The 18,108-nt window shown below is 31.7% G+C and overlaps 1 protein-coding gene across 1 annotated transcript in view; it reads left to right on the forward strand.

Moving 5' to 3' along the window:
* LOC145297605 (transmembrane 9 superfamily member 3-like) overlaps nt 1-18,108 on the forward strand; it is a 140,445-nt gene that overhangs the window by 96,500 nt on the left and 25,837 nt on the right. The window contains exon 5 of the mRNA XM_080143664.1: nt 12,483-12,560. Coding sequence (XP_079999790.1) covers nt 12,483-12,560 — 78 coding nt within the window. The remainder of the gene's footprint in view (nt 1-12,482; nt 12,561-18,108) is intronic.

Genomic DNA, 18,108 nt, shown 5'->3' on the forward strand with positions numbered 1-18,108 from the left:
CAGCGTGGTTTAAAGGGAGGGGGAGGCAACTCCCCAGACAAAACATTCCAGAAATGCAGGTGTTGAATAATGACAGATGACGTAACCTGTTCGAGGGGCAGAACAGTTTCTAGTTGGGGAAGTGAGAGGCGACATGCATTTGATAATGTAGAAAATCTTAGTAAATGTTGCCTCGAGACTGCCCATATATCACCATCTTAAGACTAGGTTAAATGAAAAAGGTATGAAGTAATTAAAATATTCACGAGAGAAGCAACCATTCTCTAAATAAAACCTTTGAAAGCCAACAAGTCTCTATTGTTTCCATGCATGAGTAGATTTGAGTTAAACAGTCACAGCCTACGCATGAAAAAGCAATGATCACAGAAGACCAGCAACTGTGCAGCATATGTATAAAAGACTTTGTGTTGTTGATTTGTCTCTTGATTGCTAACAGGCAACAACTTACATATGCAAAGGTGCGTGCTTATGTGAATGAACATGTACAAAATGTTTGTTTAAATATGAAATTGTTACACCCTGACACTACAACTCTGATAGAAATACATTTTTTTTTCTTCAGAGGAAAGAGTAATTAATTTTTGTCAGCATTGTTTTTGTTTTTCTTAATGTAGCTCAAATCGGCCATATTGTTTTTATCTCATTTTCTTTGCTTTGTCTTATTCTATGACCATTTCTCATCAATTGTAAACTCTTGAGTAATGTATATGTAGGAGTTATCCACCATTTTTAGTGACTGAAGCATTTAAGTTTGTGATAAGGGTGAGTGGGCTTTGACTTGAAATAATTTTTAATATTTTCTTAGAAACGAACATAGATGGGTATATAACTTTAAACTGATTCATTAAACAAAGGTCTTCCCCCTCCTACCACTGGTGTTACCAAATCAGGCTGCCTAGAGATACTGGCTTCTTGACTTGAAATCCAACAAACATTGATGTTATTTTTTTTCCCCTTTTCCTTTGTAAAACTCAATTATGTTCTTCAAAAACAAAAACAATTTTCCATTACAAAACCACCAAGCTAAACTCCATGAATAAATATTTGAATATATAAAAACCTTTAAGCATAAAAACTTTCCCAAATTATTGGATTCAGCATTAAATAACCTGAAAAGGATTGATATGTTGTAAAATAAACCAAGTTTCCTCTACAATAAGTCAACGAATACCTCTACTGTCCTTTAACTATTTTACAAATATTTTTTATATTGTGAATAAAGACATAGCATTTTAAAAGTTTTTCCAGTTCTTTTGCTTCTGAAATGTGATTTTTGGTTTCCTCAATTTTTCAAAGCAATATTGGAACATGGACCCCACTACTATAGTACAAAATGATCAACTAAGCTTCCTAGGTTAGAATAAATTAGTTTTTTTGTTTTTTTAATTTGTTTTTGCGTGAAGACAAATTATTTGATGTTCCTGGGATTAAGGTCCTGGTTTGAACTGTCAAGATGGAAGTATATGGGAATGAATAATTAAAAAAAAGGTAATGGTGTAAAACTAAACAACCAAATCAAATATTATGAATAAATATTTGAAGCTATAAAGAAATTGAAGCATAAAATCTTTTGAAAATCACTGGATTTGACATTAAAAAAAAAAACAAAAAACAGGGTTGATGCCACAAAACAACCAAAACCTCCCTTTCCCTCATGCAATTACTAATTACCTTCCTACTCAAGTAAATCATTTGTGCAAGCTGCCCTTTTCCTGTTACTCTCATTGCCCTGATTAATATTCAAACATATTTGTTGGACATAACTTAAACTTTTATCCTTGCTTGGTTTGAATAAATGTAAATGTGTTTTTTTTTTTTCATCGAACACTTTTTTTCATTGAAATTTTCATATGTAACACTTTTGAGAACCTGTGCACATTAAGAATATAATATCTGACGACAATCAATTATCTGTCTATGTCCTTCTATTATATGGCACAAATTCATTCTCAGAATGAAATTTCTTTTAACAAATTAGAAAATATTCTAATATTACATCTCCATGGAAACCCGGTTTATCTATGAATGGAGATTTGGTATCTGTCAGAAGCTGAAAATATACTATTACTTCTATTTATATTCCAGACTTGTATTTTTATTGCTTGATTCTGGAAGTGGGGGGCAGGGGTAGTGCAATATCTTTTTATGTGATCATGATATCCTCCTAGCCATTTCATCCTTCTCGGGGGAAGATGTACGTCATTAGAGAAAAGAATGTGAATATTTCAATTTACAGTATTAAGCAAATTGTCTAGTTTTACTTGTATATTTTTTACTCTAATGTAATTAATAGGACTTAAAAAAAAAAACATGGAAGCTGTAAAAATGAAGTATGGCACAATCACGTTGACACACTGGTTCTCGCCAGATCACCGAAGTTAAGCAACGCTGAGCCTGGCCAGTACCAGATGGGTGACTATTTGCGAAGGCTAGGCGCTGTATGTACCTTCTGGGAAGGTTGGGCATGGGGCCAGCACCCTCACCCTGTAAAAAGAACTCCTCGCTACAAAAACATCTACAAAGTTGTAGATGGCCTAAGACCCTCCAGGGGTTCAAGGGCTATGAATAAAAATGAACTTGGCCAGAGATGGACGTTAAACCAAACCTGATCTATATAAAGTCATTGGTTGCAAGTTCAAACTCCATCCAGTCAGAATTATTTTTACTCTTTTTATGTCCTAAAATTAACATAAAAATTTCAATTGCAATATTAAGTAGACCGTTTTAGTTTTGCATACTTTTTGGAGAGAGAAGAAAGGAGGTGAGAAAAAGAAAGGCAGTTTGGTTTATACATAATAGCATGGCTATCTTGCACTTGGCCCATGTGTGAATTGGTTAGGATGCTTTACTTAGAGACAGAGATCGAGTTCATTTTGCCTAAAAAATAACTTGGATGTTGCAAATTTTAATATTTAAACATTTTTTTTCTGTAATTTATATAGTTTACAGAAGTTAAGACCTGGAGTAATGCCAGGTAGCCCTGTTAGTATAAAATTTTTTTAATGAGATTTCCAAGAAAGAATCAAACACTTGAGCATCCTACTTAATTTGTTTATCTCTGCTTTGAATAAGACTTAGATTATATAACAAACATTATATAAACTTAGAATAGATTTTCAAAGTTTGCTCAAATTTTGATTACTTTCATACTCTTGTGACCCGATGATCACCTTTGTGGTTGTGCTATGATTAAACATGAAAAGTACTTGATGTAAATCGGTTCAGCTCCATGTCTGTGTGTGATACTATCATGCAACGTAGAAAAAGAACCCTAAAAATTGTCTGTCGTTAACTGCCTAGTTGCATAATTTTTTTTTTTTTTTTTTACCGCCCGATCTACTATTGTCCAGCTTTGACTCTAATCTTTCAGAGTGGCCTCTGAGTTACATACTGTCCCAAACTGAAAACTGTCCTCAACTGTCACAAACTGTCCCCAAACTCACTACCACTCCAAAAACTTGTTTAACTCTAAATATATTGACGTCTATAATGTCCAGTCGTTTGTCCCTGTCATTATCACATTTTGATTAACAATCCTAATTTAACTGCTTTTGTGTGCCTTGGTGAACAACTTCTTCTTCATTGTCTTTCTTCCTATAACCTTTTGTTCTGCTGATAAACTTATTCCTTTTTTTTTTTTTCTTTTTTTTTTTGTTATAGTTTTACCTTTTGTCTTTTCATTTCCTAACCCATTTGGGGAGCAGGGAGGAAACGTTTATAGTATCACTCTCTTAAGGTCAATTTCTATTTTTTCACATCTATAACTTTAAGAATTTCTGACAGCAAAGTAATTGGTCATGAATTCTAAAAATGCTCTCTTTTGAAATGTAATCATCATGTACACCCTCATAATCAGCAGATAGTACTAATATAACCATTCCAGTTATCATAGGGTATGGCAATCTCCTTGTTAATGAAGTTTGAGATAATAAATATCAACCTTTCATAGAAAGCATCCTTGATGCTAGCATCACTCTCCCCCCCTTACCTGTGGTGCATAAACTGAAGATATTATCACCCTCCATAAACTTGATAACAAGGATCCTGTCAGAATCATGTTTGATATAAAATATTTAGACAGTCTGATTTTCTACTGCAAGTATCCCAACACCTCCAGTCTCTTCCTTGCTGCCCATTCCAAAGAATTTGAGTCGTTTTCAGAAATAATTATTACTGATGCTTCTTTGCATCCAACCTCTTGAACGCAAAAAAAAAAAAATCAATGTCGTTTCTAGCAACGGCTTACACAACTTCATCCAATCTATCTCACTTTGAGTTGAGGTATTGTTCTGAACAATTTTAAGAAGTCTGCCCTCACAGGCTTTACCTACTGTTTAAAAAGGGGTTGGTTTATCACTAATGGCCTAAGGCATCTTTACTGGCCAATGCTGATGAAGCCGCTAAAGCATTTATGGTGGGATCAAAGTGCACTACTTCTGTTATGCTTGCTTTTTTATTCCTGCTTTCCAGCCTTGTGCTATATATTTTTGCAGTGGGGAGAGGTTTCTAACTGAATATAAATCGGAAGGGGGTGTCTTTGTGTTATCTAGGGTACAGCCTCCAAGGGAGCTACCAACCAAGATCAACAGTTCCTACTTGATACTCAATTTTTCAAGTACCTAACGTTTGCTCGCCTTCATTCTTTTATGGCAGACATCTGGTGCATTTTATGGCAACACCTTTGACGAGGACGAGTCTTATACTACCATCTATAATCAACTGCAGTTGGCCTATATTGGTTTGTTATTAACATATTGATCCTGTTCTTTAATGCCATGAAAGGTTATTTATCGTAGATTCTTAAATGTAGGTTATTTGCAGTAGTATTCGGTAGTATTAGTTTTGTGTAGTGGAAGGAGGTGGGTAAATGTTTAGGAATACCTATTGGTTATTCACAGCTGACTATCTAAGGACCATTCTCTCTATCTGCCACCCAATCTACAAGAATTGTGACACCAGGCCCAGAAAGTGGGATTGAGAAATCCGGGCACTCTGATCTGCAAAAAGTACCTGGGCAGCCCTGTCAGCATTTCCTAGTAAGGGCATGTCAGGTGATTATCAATAAATTTTCTCAAAGAGAAAAGACAAAACCTGGGAGGATGGACCTCCTAGAACTGCACAGAACCAGCACTACACTGCAAGCAACAGTGCATCATACAACACATGTATGATAGTATAATAGATTTACCTGATTGTGTAAGACCAATTGTAGAATTATTTACTGACGTTAATTGCTTGTTGGACCATTATTATAAGATCTAGTATAGATTGATCTAGATAGTTTATCAAAATGAAAACATACATGGAAATTAAGTTTTACACAAGGGAACAAAATGTTTAAAAAAAAAAAAAAAATAGCCAAAGAAAATTAACTGATATAAAAGAAAAATTGAAATCACATTTTCTCTATCTCAAATGCAAATAAATGATTTGTTAAATGATTTTTTTTTTTTTTTTTAATGGATCACCACTTATCAAGGCTAAAAGTTAAATAACCTTATGAGAGGATTAAAGTTCAAAGACTTGTGAGGATGGTTCATAAGAATCTGTTGACGTTCGATTCCTGTGATAATGTGTTCCATAAATAGAAAGTCTTTGTGTAGAAGCTCTGTTTGTGAAAATCCTGCCTAATGCTAGGTACACAAAGGAAAAGAAGAAGTCGCCCCCCCCCCATTGTGGTAGCTGTGAATGTCTTACAAGAAACCAGAGATTAGAACTCGGTCAAGCACCTTTTACAAGTGGAATAAATGTTATTTAAATAAGACTTTAATAAGACCTTGCATAAAATATTATACTTGGTACATGACACTATTAACTAAACATGTTAAAAGATTTATTTAGGTAATTAATTCATATTTCAGTCAGGTAAATTATTTAGTTGAAAGAACACACTTGTGCTGGATTTTTTTCATTGTTTCATTTAAAACAGACATTTGCTCTTAGTATTAGCAGTAGCAGTACTACTTTATTTCCCTACTAACAAAGATAAACTGACAAAACCATGTGGCCTCCTTTCAATAGCGTTGCTGACCCCAACGTTGTCTCATAGATTTTTCTTTTGTCTTCTGACTGTGTCGTCATCGTCTCTTATATTGTGGATGTCAAGGGGACATGTACAGGTTCACAAGTATAAAATAAAAAAACAAAACGCTGATTCTCTAATTTTGTGTAAGTATTAGTTGCTGTGTGTGTGACACCATGGACAAGAGCTAATTTCCACGTCTTAGGTTTGTCAGTTGATATCAATTTATCTTGGTCTCCCAAACCTCTTATGACCTAGTCCAAGCCATAATTTGACTTCACTGTGTATGACTCAGAATGGTCATCAACTGGCCACTGTCCTCAACTCTAATCATCGTTGACAGTCACAAACTGCTCCCAACCACCTTAAAATCCAGTCACTCCTAAAACTAAGTCTCAAAATATACTCCATCCTTTGGTTACCATCATGTGCCACACCTTGATTGCAACCCCATCTTAGTTTTTTTTTTTTTGTTTACCCCCGTTGAACAACTTCCTCTATTGTTCTACTGATAAACCCATTTCCTATGCCTCTGTTTTACGATAAACTTATTCCATCTCTCTTTTTTTTTTTTTGTTATGCAATTCCTCCTTCCTTCCAAACACTTGGGGGTAGGGGAGAGGGCAACGTTGATAGTATCACAAAACAATAACAATCTAAAATATATGTGGACAATGTGATGTCCAAAACTAAACTTACGAGCAAACAAAGTCTGTCTCCTTTTATTCAGACATTTTTGAATTCCCAACAGCATCTAAACTTGCATAATCACGCTTGTCTCGTACTCAAATGGTTCTAGGTTCACATATCACAGTTTCTTTACAGGGCAGCATGAACTAACTGTGGCCGTTTATTCTTCTATCTCTCTGCACCTTTGCCATGCATGGGAAGTGGGATATAATACTACAATTGGAAAGTGTAGATGAAAAAGTTAAAATAAAGAGAATAAAAATATCTTAGATATAAGAATATGTTGCGTTTAATTACTTTATTAGTGAAACACTGAACTTGGTGTCCAGAAGGAGAGCTTGTTCATGAGGTCCGTTTCTCTTCTCTACTTGGTTAGCACGAACAAGTTGCTGGGCAGTTAAAGAATTAAGCGGCAACAATCAAAGCCAACTTTGCAGCATCATCAAACCTATAAGTAGTTAATCTTCAACAATGGAATCTGGATTGAGTAGCCGGCTCAACCCAACCAGAGTGATGACTGTGACAAGTACAAGTACTAAAGGGAAGAATGAGGGGTTGACTTAATTGGGACGTTCAAATGATTGAGATTTTTAAACAGGTCTTAGCTACGTGTGCCAACATTACAAAAAAAAAAAAAAAATCTAACAATCTATCTTACGACACATCAGCAGGCATTAATTATGAAAGACACGTACAAAAAAATTACTACATAACAAGATTGTTTTTCTAAAAGTAATATACATTAGAAACAAATTGCCTTAAGTTCAAAAAAAATTTTGAGAATAAGAAATTTTTAAAAATCCTCTAATTTTGAAAATAAACTGAATGAACTTAGAAATAATAAGAATATTTTCACATAGAAAACTTAGTGTTCTTTCTAGTGTGATCTCATGATATCTATATACATTCAAACAGCCAGTTTTTAGTATCTCACTGACAGTTGACGTTTGTGTGCCTCTTGGAGAAAGATTGATTTTGTATATCTTCGCTAACAAATTGTTTGATTGGACTTGTTTTGATTTGGTTGAACTAACAATTATTTTTAAGTCTGTTATCCAGGAAAAAAGGTTTTTGTGCATTATAATTCGACATCGAAAAATGTATTTTAAGCAAAAACGCTATTACATAATTACATCATGCGAAATTTAGTAAAAATTCCAAAATTTACGAAAAATGATCATGTAGGTCTGCTAGAATTATTTTTTTACAAAAAAAAAAAAAAAAAATATTGATCCGCCATTTTCTAATTTGAAATAGCAAAAGGCTAAACTGTTAAAACTGCATTATTCAATGAATTTTATTTTTTCTTGTAATTATTTTTTTACTTTATCATTTTTCTAATTTTTGGAATTTTTACTTATTTTAATGGGACACGTAATTACATGATATTTTTGTTTAAACTGTGTCTTTTTTAGATATCCAATTATGATGTACATGCCCTAAAGAAAAAAGAGTATCATTGTAACCTCTCCAAAAAATAAACCTTTGTTATTCGTTTTAAACTGAAATTGTAATTTTATTTGGAGGAAGAATTCTTCTGTTATAGCACTGATTGAGACTACATGATTGACACTGCACCTAGTGTCAGAATCTCGCAACGACTTTAGACCAACCATTATATATTTGGGACCCTACATAGATGGCAATTAAGTTTGTAAGTGTGAATTTTAACAAAGGGCACACTGCATGATAACCCAGATCTATAAAGCAATTGTTCTCAGTTGAATGAGAGATGGGTGACGTAAAGTGAGGCAATGGTCAAACCTGTAGATGAAATAGAAAGATGAAGAATGACATTGCATTTTCAAGCAGAGAGAAAACTAAAGTTTATAAATCAATTTTTTTGAAGCCATGTGGACAAGACACTGCCAATAATGTAGAACTTTTTTTTGAGATATTATCTAGTCTTTCTCTGTCACTCATTTCTATTAGTTAAAAAGTAAAGTTAATAAGTAAACAATTAGATAAGATAACATTGGTCTCTCTCCTCCCGTCCATTCTTTCAAAAAAAAAAACCTTTAAGAAAACTTTGCCAACATCTTCCATGTGTCTTCATAAAGAGTTTTATTTGTCTTAGTTAAACAGAGGAGACTATCAACGACCACTTGTGAAACTGGTGATGAATAGAAGTGGCAGCATCAGACTATCACATATAAACCCACCATAAAGATGTTTATTTTGTTATTGAAAATGCTACACAACAAAACAAACGGATGATCAGTGTGCATTAAACACACACAAATGCTCGTTCACATGAAGAAAGGTGTCTTGCTAGTAACTGTTAATATGGAAGTATAATAAAATCTAATTAAAAATGTGAATGCACACGAATGCTTGTTCATGTGAAGAAAGATGTCTCATTAGTAACTTTTAAAATGGAAACAATTAGATTATTTTTATTATCCAATATAATTAAAAAAAAATTTTTTTTTACTAAAGATTTAGATTGTTAAATTTAATTCTCAGTTTTGTTGGATCAATAAATTAAGTGAACCAAATTGTTGTAAACTGTAACTAATTAAATTTAAAAAAAAAAAATCAGTGGATGTAAATAGCTGAACCCCCCCCCCCCCAAAAAAAAAAAAAAAAACTTCAATCTTTTAATAGATGAGGAATTACTAAGAGAAGCTAGCCTTTGGAGAAAAATTTTCCTGTCATTATAATGAAAAAAAGATTTATAACTAATAATGTATAACTTAAAAATGTCTTCTTTTTTGGATGCATAAGAATGATTGTGGCGTCTGGAGCTTTACGGTCAGACTCAGGACACCTAAAATTTCAAAATATCAGACTGCTTAAGTTTTCCAGTAGTTGCACTGTTGATTTTTCAATGATTAAAATATCTGACTCTGATTCCTTCGAAAACCTATGACTTTGTATCCTTTTATGTACAGTTTCAAAAGCCTGAAATTACATTTTTGAATATAGAAATTTGAAGTGATAGTATTGAAAACGGACTTTTTTCAAACAAAGATCATTATTTTAACAGATCATTGTCATTTGTTAGTTTTTATCTGTGAAGTGTTCAAAACATACCAGCTGTTACTGATTTCCCTTTATCTTTTAGTACTGCATTGTAACAAGACTTGAAAAAAATTTCTTTTACATAGTTAGATAAGAAAAAGGTCTTGGGAGGGAAGGGGATAATTACTGCTTAGAAAGAAGATCGCTTTTTGTTTTGTCAGATGTGTGAAAGAGAATTTAATATCCTATTCTTGGAGGTTCAGCATTCTTTAAATTTTTAATGCTTCCAGAATAATTTAGTCAACATCTTGCATGCATCCACACACATATATATATATATATATATATATATATATATATATATATATACAAATTTTTCTTTTAATATTCATAAAGAGTAAAACTTGTTTTCAAAATAAATGTGACTAATAATCGTTTAGTTACTATGACGACGTCAGTAAATAAAAAAAAGTCTTACGTGCACTTGCGTCAGAAAGGGAGTGATGCGTGTTTTTTTTATGCTGGTCACCATGGAACTCAACGCCAAAGGAGTACCAAATTCTGTTTTCAAAAAGAAACGTTTACTACCAACTTTCTTTAAAAAAAAAAAAAAAAAAAAAAAAAAAAAAGTGCAAATTTTCCTGAAAAAAAACAAACTTTCACCTAACAATTTATGGCAAAAATAGCGACCCATAAAAATCTGGGGTGCTTCTACACTTTATTGCCCAAATTGGAGACGCCATTTTTTTTTTTTTTTTTTTTTCACGCATTTGCTATCCAAATCTAGGGGAGACATCATTATATGGCCGAACGATTGCTTCTGGAAAGAGAAAGAATAAATTTACCAAAATTAACATTTTATTACTGCCGGAAACGTTAAATTAAACTAAAATTATCATTTATTACTTCCAGAAACTTGGTAAACCGATATTACTGGAGAAAATTAATCTTGACAATTCAAAAAAATCTTTAAAATTATTTATTTGTTCGAAAAACAAAACAAAACAAAAAAACTATTTTATAAAAGTCCACTGTTGCTTTAAAAGTAAATAAAGAAAGTGAAAGAGAACATATATCCGTAATTGTTTAATTGGAAATGTTTCGATTTAATTGATGAGAACGGGGCAGTTTTTCATGGAACAATTTTTTTTTTTTTTATTAAAAACAGAAAATTGAAATGACATATTCATAATAGTTTAACCTGGGCGAGCGCCATTTAAAAACCAAAACAAAACCAAAACATTTATTAGTTTTTTTTTTGTTTCTTTTTTCGTTTGTGTGTGTGTGTGTGTGTGTTTTTTTTTTTTTTTTTTTTTTTCGAACAAATAAATAATTTTAAATATTTTTTTGAATTGTCAAGATTCATTTTCTCCAGTGATATCGGTTTACGTGTATTTCATTAAAAGAATTTTTTAAAAATCGATGAAGCGGATTTTTTGTTCTAGGGGAAAAACATAAGTGAATGTGCTTTTCTTTTTTTAACTACGGAGGATGAAAAATACTAATTTTGGTTGACACATGCAATAAAAAAGAGACATTATTTATGCCCTTGGACGAAACCATACTTCATAAATTTCATTTTAGCAGCAGCAGCTATTTAATGCTTCGCGCAAAACATGTTACAAAAATGTGATTTTCTAGGACCCTCGCTTTAAAAAATCCTTTTATTTAAAAAATACATGGAATTTAAAATATAAATATGGATAAATTCTTAACAATGAAGAATGGAATTACCCATTTAATATTTTTTTTTTTTTATGTAAGTGATTTTTTGGCATTTATATATATACATATATATATAAGCAAGTCAAAATATGTTAATTTTCTTTATATTTTTCTAAAAGAAAGGTTCTGATCATCATTTTTAATGGCCACTTTCTGATACACCTCTCCCAAACATACTGGTAATAATTTGGTTTCGTCCTTCCTTTCAGTGTTTCCAATAAGGGGGATTGATTTACTAGGATTTGTATTAGGAGCTGGGCACTTATTAAAATTATTTAATTGTTGAATTTTTTGCATTTTGGTTAAATTTGTTAGTTTGCTAGCGCTAAAAGCCCACACAAAAAATTGAACAAAAGACAAAATTAAAAAGAATGGTACTCATGCAGAATTTTCCCCCCTTCCCCGCACCAGATTCCAATTAGTTTAGGGTTCGACCGGCAATCACCGGATTCAGCCGAGCGTTGTTCAAATGTTGAAACACTAAACCAACATTTTATTTATTTTTTTGTAGAATTAATTAATGATGGGAGTATTTTTTCTGTTTATTTTAACATCTATTGACAAAAATAATTTGTACATTCTCTTGGAAAAAAAATCTAACTTTTCTCTACTTTCTCCTAACTATTTACAGTGTTCATATAAAACATTCATCTTTTCTTTTTATAATAAAAATTCCGTTTTCAAAAAGAAATGTTTACTGCCAACTTTCTTTTTAAAAAAAAAGTGCAAGTTTTCCTGAAAAAAAAAAAAAAAAGACTTTCACCTGTGTGACAATGGAATCACAAAGGTAACAAAACTTCTGAACAACTTCAATAGCCGTGCCCTATAAATATATTTTCTCCACATCTGAGTCCTCATCTGTTTCCATCGTTTTATACTTTTTGCATACAAACTTGCTATTGTCTCAACATACTGTAATTTCACTGCACTTTTAAGTAAAATTACTTTCTTAGCAATTAAACTGTTTACAAAATTACTGTTTTCAAATTTTATGATATTGTATTTCCACCCACAAGTCTTTCTTTTCTTAATTTGTAAATTTATTAATTTTTTGTATGCTTTATTTTAATTCTCTTTATAGGTGAAATGGATACCTTCTTCCATAAAGTTCAAGGATCGATTCGATAAGTACTTAGACCCCAGCTTTTTCCAACATAGGGTAAGTAAATACTGTTTATTTTTGTTCAATAAATTATAAAAGGTCGAGTTAGTTTGGTGGTTGTATCTACCTTCTCTTTCCCTCCAACATGTACACACATTTTGGTTAAGTTTAAAAAAAAAAAACCCAGATCATTTTGACTTCTATTTTCAGTTTAACAAAAGACGTGTATCAAGGAAAAGTCACTTTTGATTAATGTTTATGCAATTCCAGTTTAATTTTAAGTCTTTATGTTGAAATGCATAATGCATCTTTTTCAGAATTATTTAATTCTTAATAAAATATGCCAATCAAAATAGATTTAGTTTTTATATTTTATATAATAAAAATATTTTAAAAGTTGAAATGTTTTTTTATACATAAAAAACTTATCCAGAATATTTCCTAAAAATTTTGTTTTAATTTGCCAACAGAAACTTTTGCAGATAACTATAAAAGTTTCCCTTGCTTGTCTCTACCAATAAAACTTGAATTAAAAAAAAATGAATTCTTAATCCCAATTCAAAAGAGTATTTGTAATATAAAATAAACATCTAAAATATTTCACATGTAAAGCATTTTGTTTTAGCAAAAAATCTGAAGAAAGAGACCAATTAATATTGTTAAATCTTCAGTTATAAGGAAACTGGAAACTATTACATAATCAATAATCTAAAAATGACTTTTCTTTGGTATTCACGCGTGAATTCCACTAAACAGAAAGCAGAAGTCAAAATGACATTTGTTTTTTTTAACTTAACCCTCATTTTAAATTTTGTTTAGTATTATTCTTAAATTCCCTTTGTAAGAAAAGGTAGGATGGAATATTCCATCGATCTTAAAGATGTTATGTGGACACAATATATTTGAGATTAAGCCCAGCATAAGCTTGGTTGGTATTTTCCACTTTAGTATTATCTGTTATTATCTTTGAATAAATTTAACAGCTGTAAGCTGAGACGTTGTGTGTACAAATAAAGCAAATAGGTAAGTCACCAGCTGTCTGCAGAAAATTGCTTAGAAACGGAACTCTTTTATTTTTATAGATTTTTTTTCCATGTTCAATCTTGAACTAGTTACTATTACATTTTTATTGCACATAAACATTTTGATGCTCGTCAAGTCGGTTCGTTTATCACACTGACGGTGAGATTAAAATGCCAATTTCTTTTTCAAAATAGAGGAACAATAGTAGTATACTGATCATGTATATGCAATCCCCAGCATCCTAAGGTTAACTAATTTGCATATTGCTTTGCAAAATGGCATCATATGAATTCAATAATTATTCTTATCATTTTCTAATTCAATGATTGTTATAATTTTAGGTGCTTACGTGGACTGATCTATTAAATGTACACATTTCAGATAAGATTACATATTTACATGTAATGTCAAAATTAGTATAAATTCTCTAAATTAAGAAAAATTGATTCAGTAGAAAAATAATTACAATTAAAAATAGAATTTATCGAATTATCAAGTTTTATTGTATGTTTTAATGTAGAAGAGTTGCGCGATTATTTCAGTATGACAAACTGACTTATTTCCCTCAACTTCAATTATGGGTTCACCATTTTTAAACACAATATGTCAGAATGTAATCATGGATGATTTTCTTTATTTTTTTTATTTTAAAAATACATCTACTGGATCATTTTTATCAATTTTTAGAATTTATACTAATGTTGATATGTAATATTTTCACCTGAAATGCATTTGTTTAAAAGATCACCAATCTATACAACTATCTAATTTTCTTATTACACACGATTCTATTATTGCATATTTTTTATATCCTGGATAGAGAATTCAAATCTATTTACTTCTGAGGGTTGCAATGCAGTTCTACATTGTAAATTATCTTACCTTTCCATATATCTGATGCTAACAAATCAAGCCAGTCTGAAGATATTGGCTTCCTGACCCAAAATATAGCAAACATTGATGTTGTTGTTTTTTTTTTCCTTCGCAAAATTCGACCATGTTCTGCAAAGACAAAAACAGCTTTGTCTACAAGACAACCAAACCTAACGCCATGAATAAATATTTGGAGATATAAAGAATTTGAAGCATAAAAACTTTTCCCAAAATTACTGGATTTGGCATTAAATGCCTGAAAAAGATTGATATGTTGTAAAACAAAGCCACTAAATTCTTGTACACACTGTGCCCAAGCAAACAATACAAGTATCATGACTTCCTAACTTCTGACAAATATTTTTGGTCCACCAACTTAGGTCGGATTTGGACCTTAGAATTCACTCTCGTCCGTTCGTCCCCAAAATTCTCAATAACTACTCATTACATTTTTCTGAAATTTTGTATGAAGTTACAACTACCCAAGGGAGGAAATGTAACATTCTCGGATTTTTTATAAAAATTTTGGTTGCATTCCCAGGGGTCAAAAGGGATCAAAATGGCTAAAAATAACATTTTTGGGGCATGGAATCTTTTCTGACGATTAGATTTTGATGAAAATTACCCCAAAGCAAGACCACATGGATATACATCTGGAAATTTAATATTTGACCCTATAGAAGCGATAACTTGTTGTGATTATAGGGTTTTTATTAAAGCACTTCATTACCTTTAATTCAAAAACATGACAACGGCATCAGTCAGGGGACCATATAGATTTTGACTTGTTTATACTGTGAATAAAGGCTTAGCATTTTGAATTAAAAATGTCTTTCCATTCCTTTTACTTCTGAAATGTGTGAATCTTGGTTTTCTCAATTTTACATGTGATGCTGGGACACGGATTCTGATACTTATAGAATAAAACAATGAACTTTATTTATTTTTCTAAATTAGAAGAAATTGTATTTAAATCCAAAAAATTTTTTTTTTTTGTAAAGACAAATACATAAAAAGAACATGAGAAACAATACGGGATATGTTTCCAAACAAATTATACAAATATTAGGCAAGTTGGATGAAAAAAAAACCCTGAAACTGCTATCTGACTGAAGACATTTAACGCACACTTATTCAAAGTGGAAATTACACCTCAACGCACCTATTGCTATTAACTGTGCACAGTCAGTTGATGTTTTAATCAATTGTAGAAAATAGCCACAAGAAATATGTACCAAACTTCACCATGTTTTAAAATGTGCCTACATTGCAATAGACTAAATAAATCACTTCTAGCTTTTATAGGAGAAATTAAATAACTTTCCAGAACTTATCAAATAATTTTGATGAGTAGATTTTGGTATGTGTTGATGGCCAGTTGAAGATCTGAGCAGCACTATCAGGTGCGCAAGTAATTAGTTTTTTACTATGGGATTGGCTAGGTGTATTGTGTGATCTAGCTATGAGTGAAAGTAGGCTGCTGTAATCATTAGACACATTGTATTTGTTCGGGAGAAACCCAGTTTAACCCAACCAGAACGATAGTCATTATAAGTACAAGTATCACATGACACAAACTTAGACTTGATGTTCAGTAAAACAATCTCAAACCCCCTTCTATGTACAAACGACAAGATATGAATGAAAATGGCAAAAGATGTCCCATTTTCAGTGGATTAAGATGACAAATACCCCCTTCCTCCAACCTTCTAAACAAGGAAGTTAAAAAATAGTTACAGAAAATTTTGTACTCAATTGATAATATTTCAAAGAATAAGATGAAATTTCAATAACAAATTTAGAAATATCATTTGGTATTTTTATAGTATTCCTTCTGTTACCAAACTATGTTCCAAACAATTTTTTCCTACTTATTTATTTTAGGAATATATTTAAATCCATCACCCCAGACTTAGGGTTAATGTTGGGATTAATAAAGGGCATGTCTCCTTAACATCATATGATGTAACAATCAAATTACTTATTTGTGACAATTTTCAATAAAACCACCAAAAAAAAAAAAAAAAAAAAAATCACATAATTGAAGATGGGAATGATTATATAAAGTTATCTTTTTTCTTGCATTAAAAAAATAAATAGAAATTACCTACAAAATATTTTTTAAACTTGCATTTTTGCTTTAACCAATATTGAACAATTGACTATTGTATTCTGCAAGTTTTTTTTTTTTTTTTTTTTTTTTTAATAATCACTTATGCAATCTGTGGGTTTTAGTATTCTGATGATCAACAAGGCTGTATTTGTGGCTAACTCTGCTGACAACAGAGTGAAATTATTGTAGTGATTAATGAACAAGCATTTATAAAATTATTTAATAACCGATTTGTTTATGATCTCTATCTCATATACACACACACCAGCTTAAAGGGATTCAAGACTAATAACTAATGAATTTAATGAGGTTATTAAGAGTGCTCAATAAAAGAAGAGCAAGGTATATTTCTATTAATATAAATAAATTTACATGGTTGTTACACTAGACATGCTAATGTTTCGGGCAAATGGTCTGTTAAAACCAGAAGTTCTCTTCAGGCGACTTAATAAATGGTTGCTCTCCATCAGATTTGAGGACTAGTTTCGTCTGTGGAAAGTAACTATTTATTAAGTTGCCTGACAAGGACTTTTGGGTTTAAGACTATTTGTCTGAAACGTTAGCATGTCCAGTGCCACAACCATGTAAATTCGTTTATATTAATAAAATAATCTATAAATATAAAAGCGAAAATGTATGTATGTTCACTTTTTGTGTATGTCTGTAAAAGGCTTTTTTCGCTGGACTTCTCGGTCGGCTCATTCCTTAAAACTTTTTATATGCTGTTTAAATGATAATATCTAAGAGTTACAAACGGGGTTCGCGTGTGTATTTAATTTGCCCAACTTTCACGTGCTATTTTTTTCCAGATTTTTATATCGTCGCGTGTATCTTTTGCTTTTCAGTATAAAAAAGCAAAACTGGATTTGAATCGGCAGTTCCCGGTGGTCTCCGGAAAGCGATGTAAATGTTTGATCAATGTCAGCTTTTTAGCGTCATATCAAACAATTGCTTTCATCTGGACACTCCCCTAATAAACGGGGAACTGGTTTTCCCCAAAGTTGGGTAAAAACAAACAAACCGAGTTATTGACCTCATTAAAAACTGCCCCGCAGAAAATGTTAACTGCTGGCTAACTATTGTTTATGTCGTCATAAGGCTCGCAGAATGTTAACTTCATGATTTCCACTTGACCTCATTAAGTCATTAGGTGCGGGCACCGGTCAATTCTCTTCCTACTTAAATAAATTTAAATGTCTTTCAGTAATTCTTTCTTGCTGGCTGATTGGTTAACGTGTCATGTTTTTTTCACATTTTATTTTCCAACTTCACCTCAGAGCTTCGGGTTCGATCCTACCTACCTACCAAAACTCTCCCCCCCCCCTGTTTCTCACCTGAGCAACGCCGGGTATCTCCGCTAGTATATATATATAAAATTAAAGTTAGGTAAGTGTATATTATATATGTATTTCTATGTATTGGACTCCTTGCTAAATTAATGAACTGAGCATGATGCATAATGGGATATATGGCATATTATTTATTTTTCTTTTGTAAATTTTACCTTTTATGTGTCAAGCCACCTCAAACCTATCTCATCCGAGATTACAATTTGAAAATACAAGTTTATTGCCATAAATATTATGAATTATCTTT

Source organism: Euprymna scolopes, chromosome 18 (assembly GCF_053919585.1).
Source record: "Euprymna scolopes isolate OS-2025 chromosome 18, ASM5391958v1, whole genome shotgun sequence".
NCBI lineage: Eukaryota > Metazoa > Mollusca > Cephalopoda > Sepiida > Sepiolidae > Euprymna > Euprymna scolopes.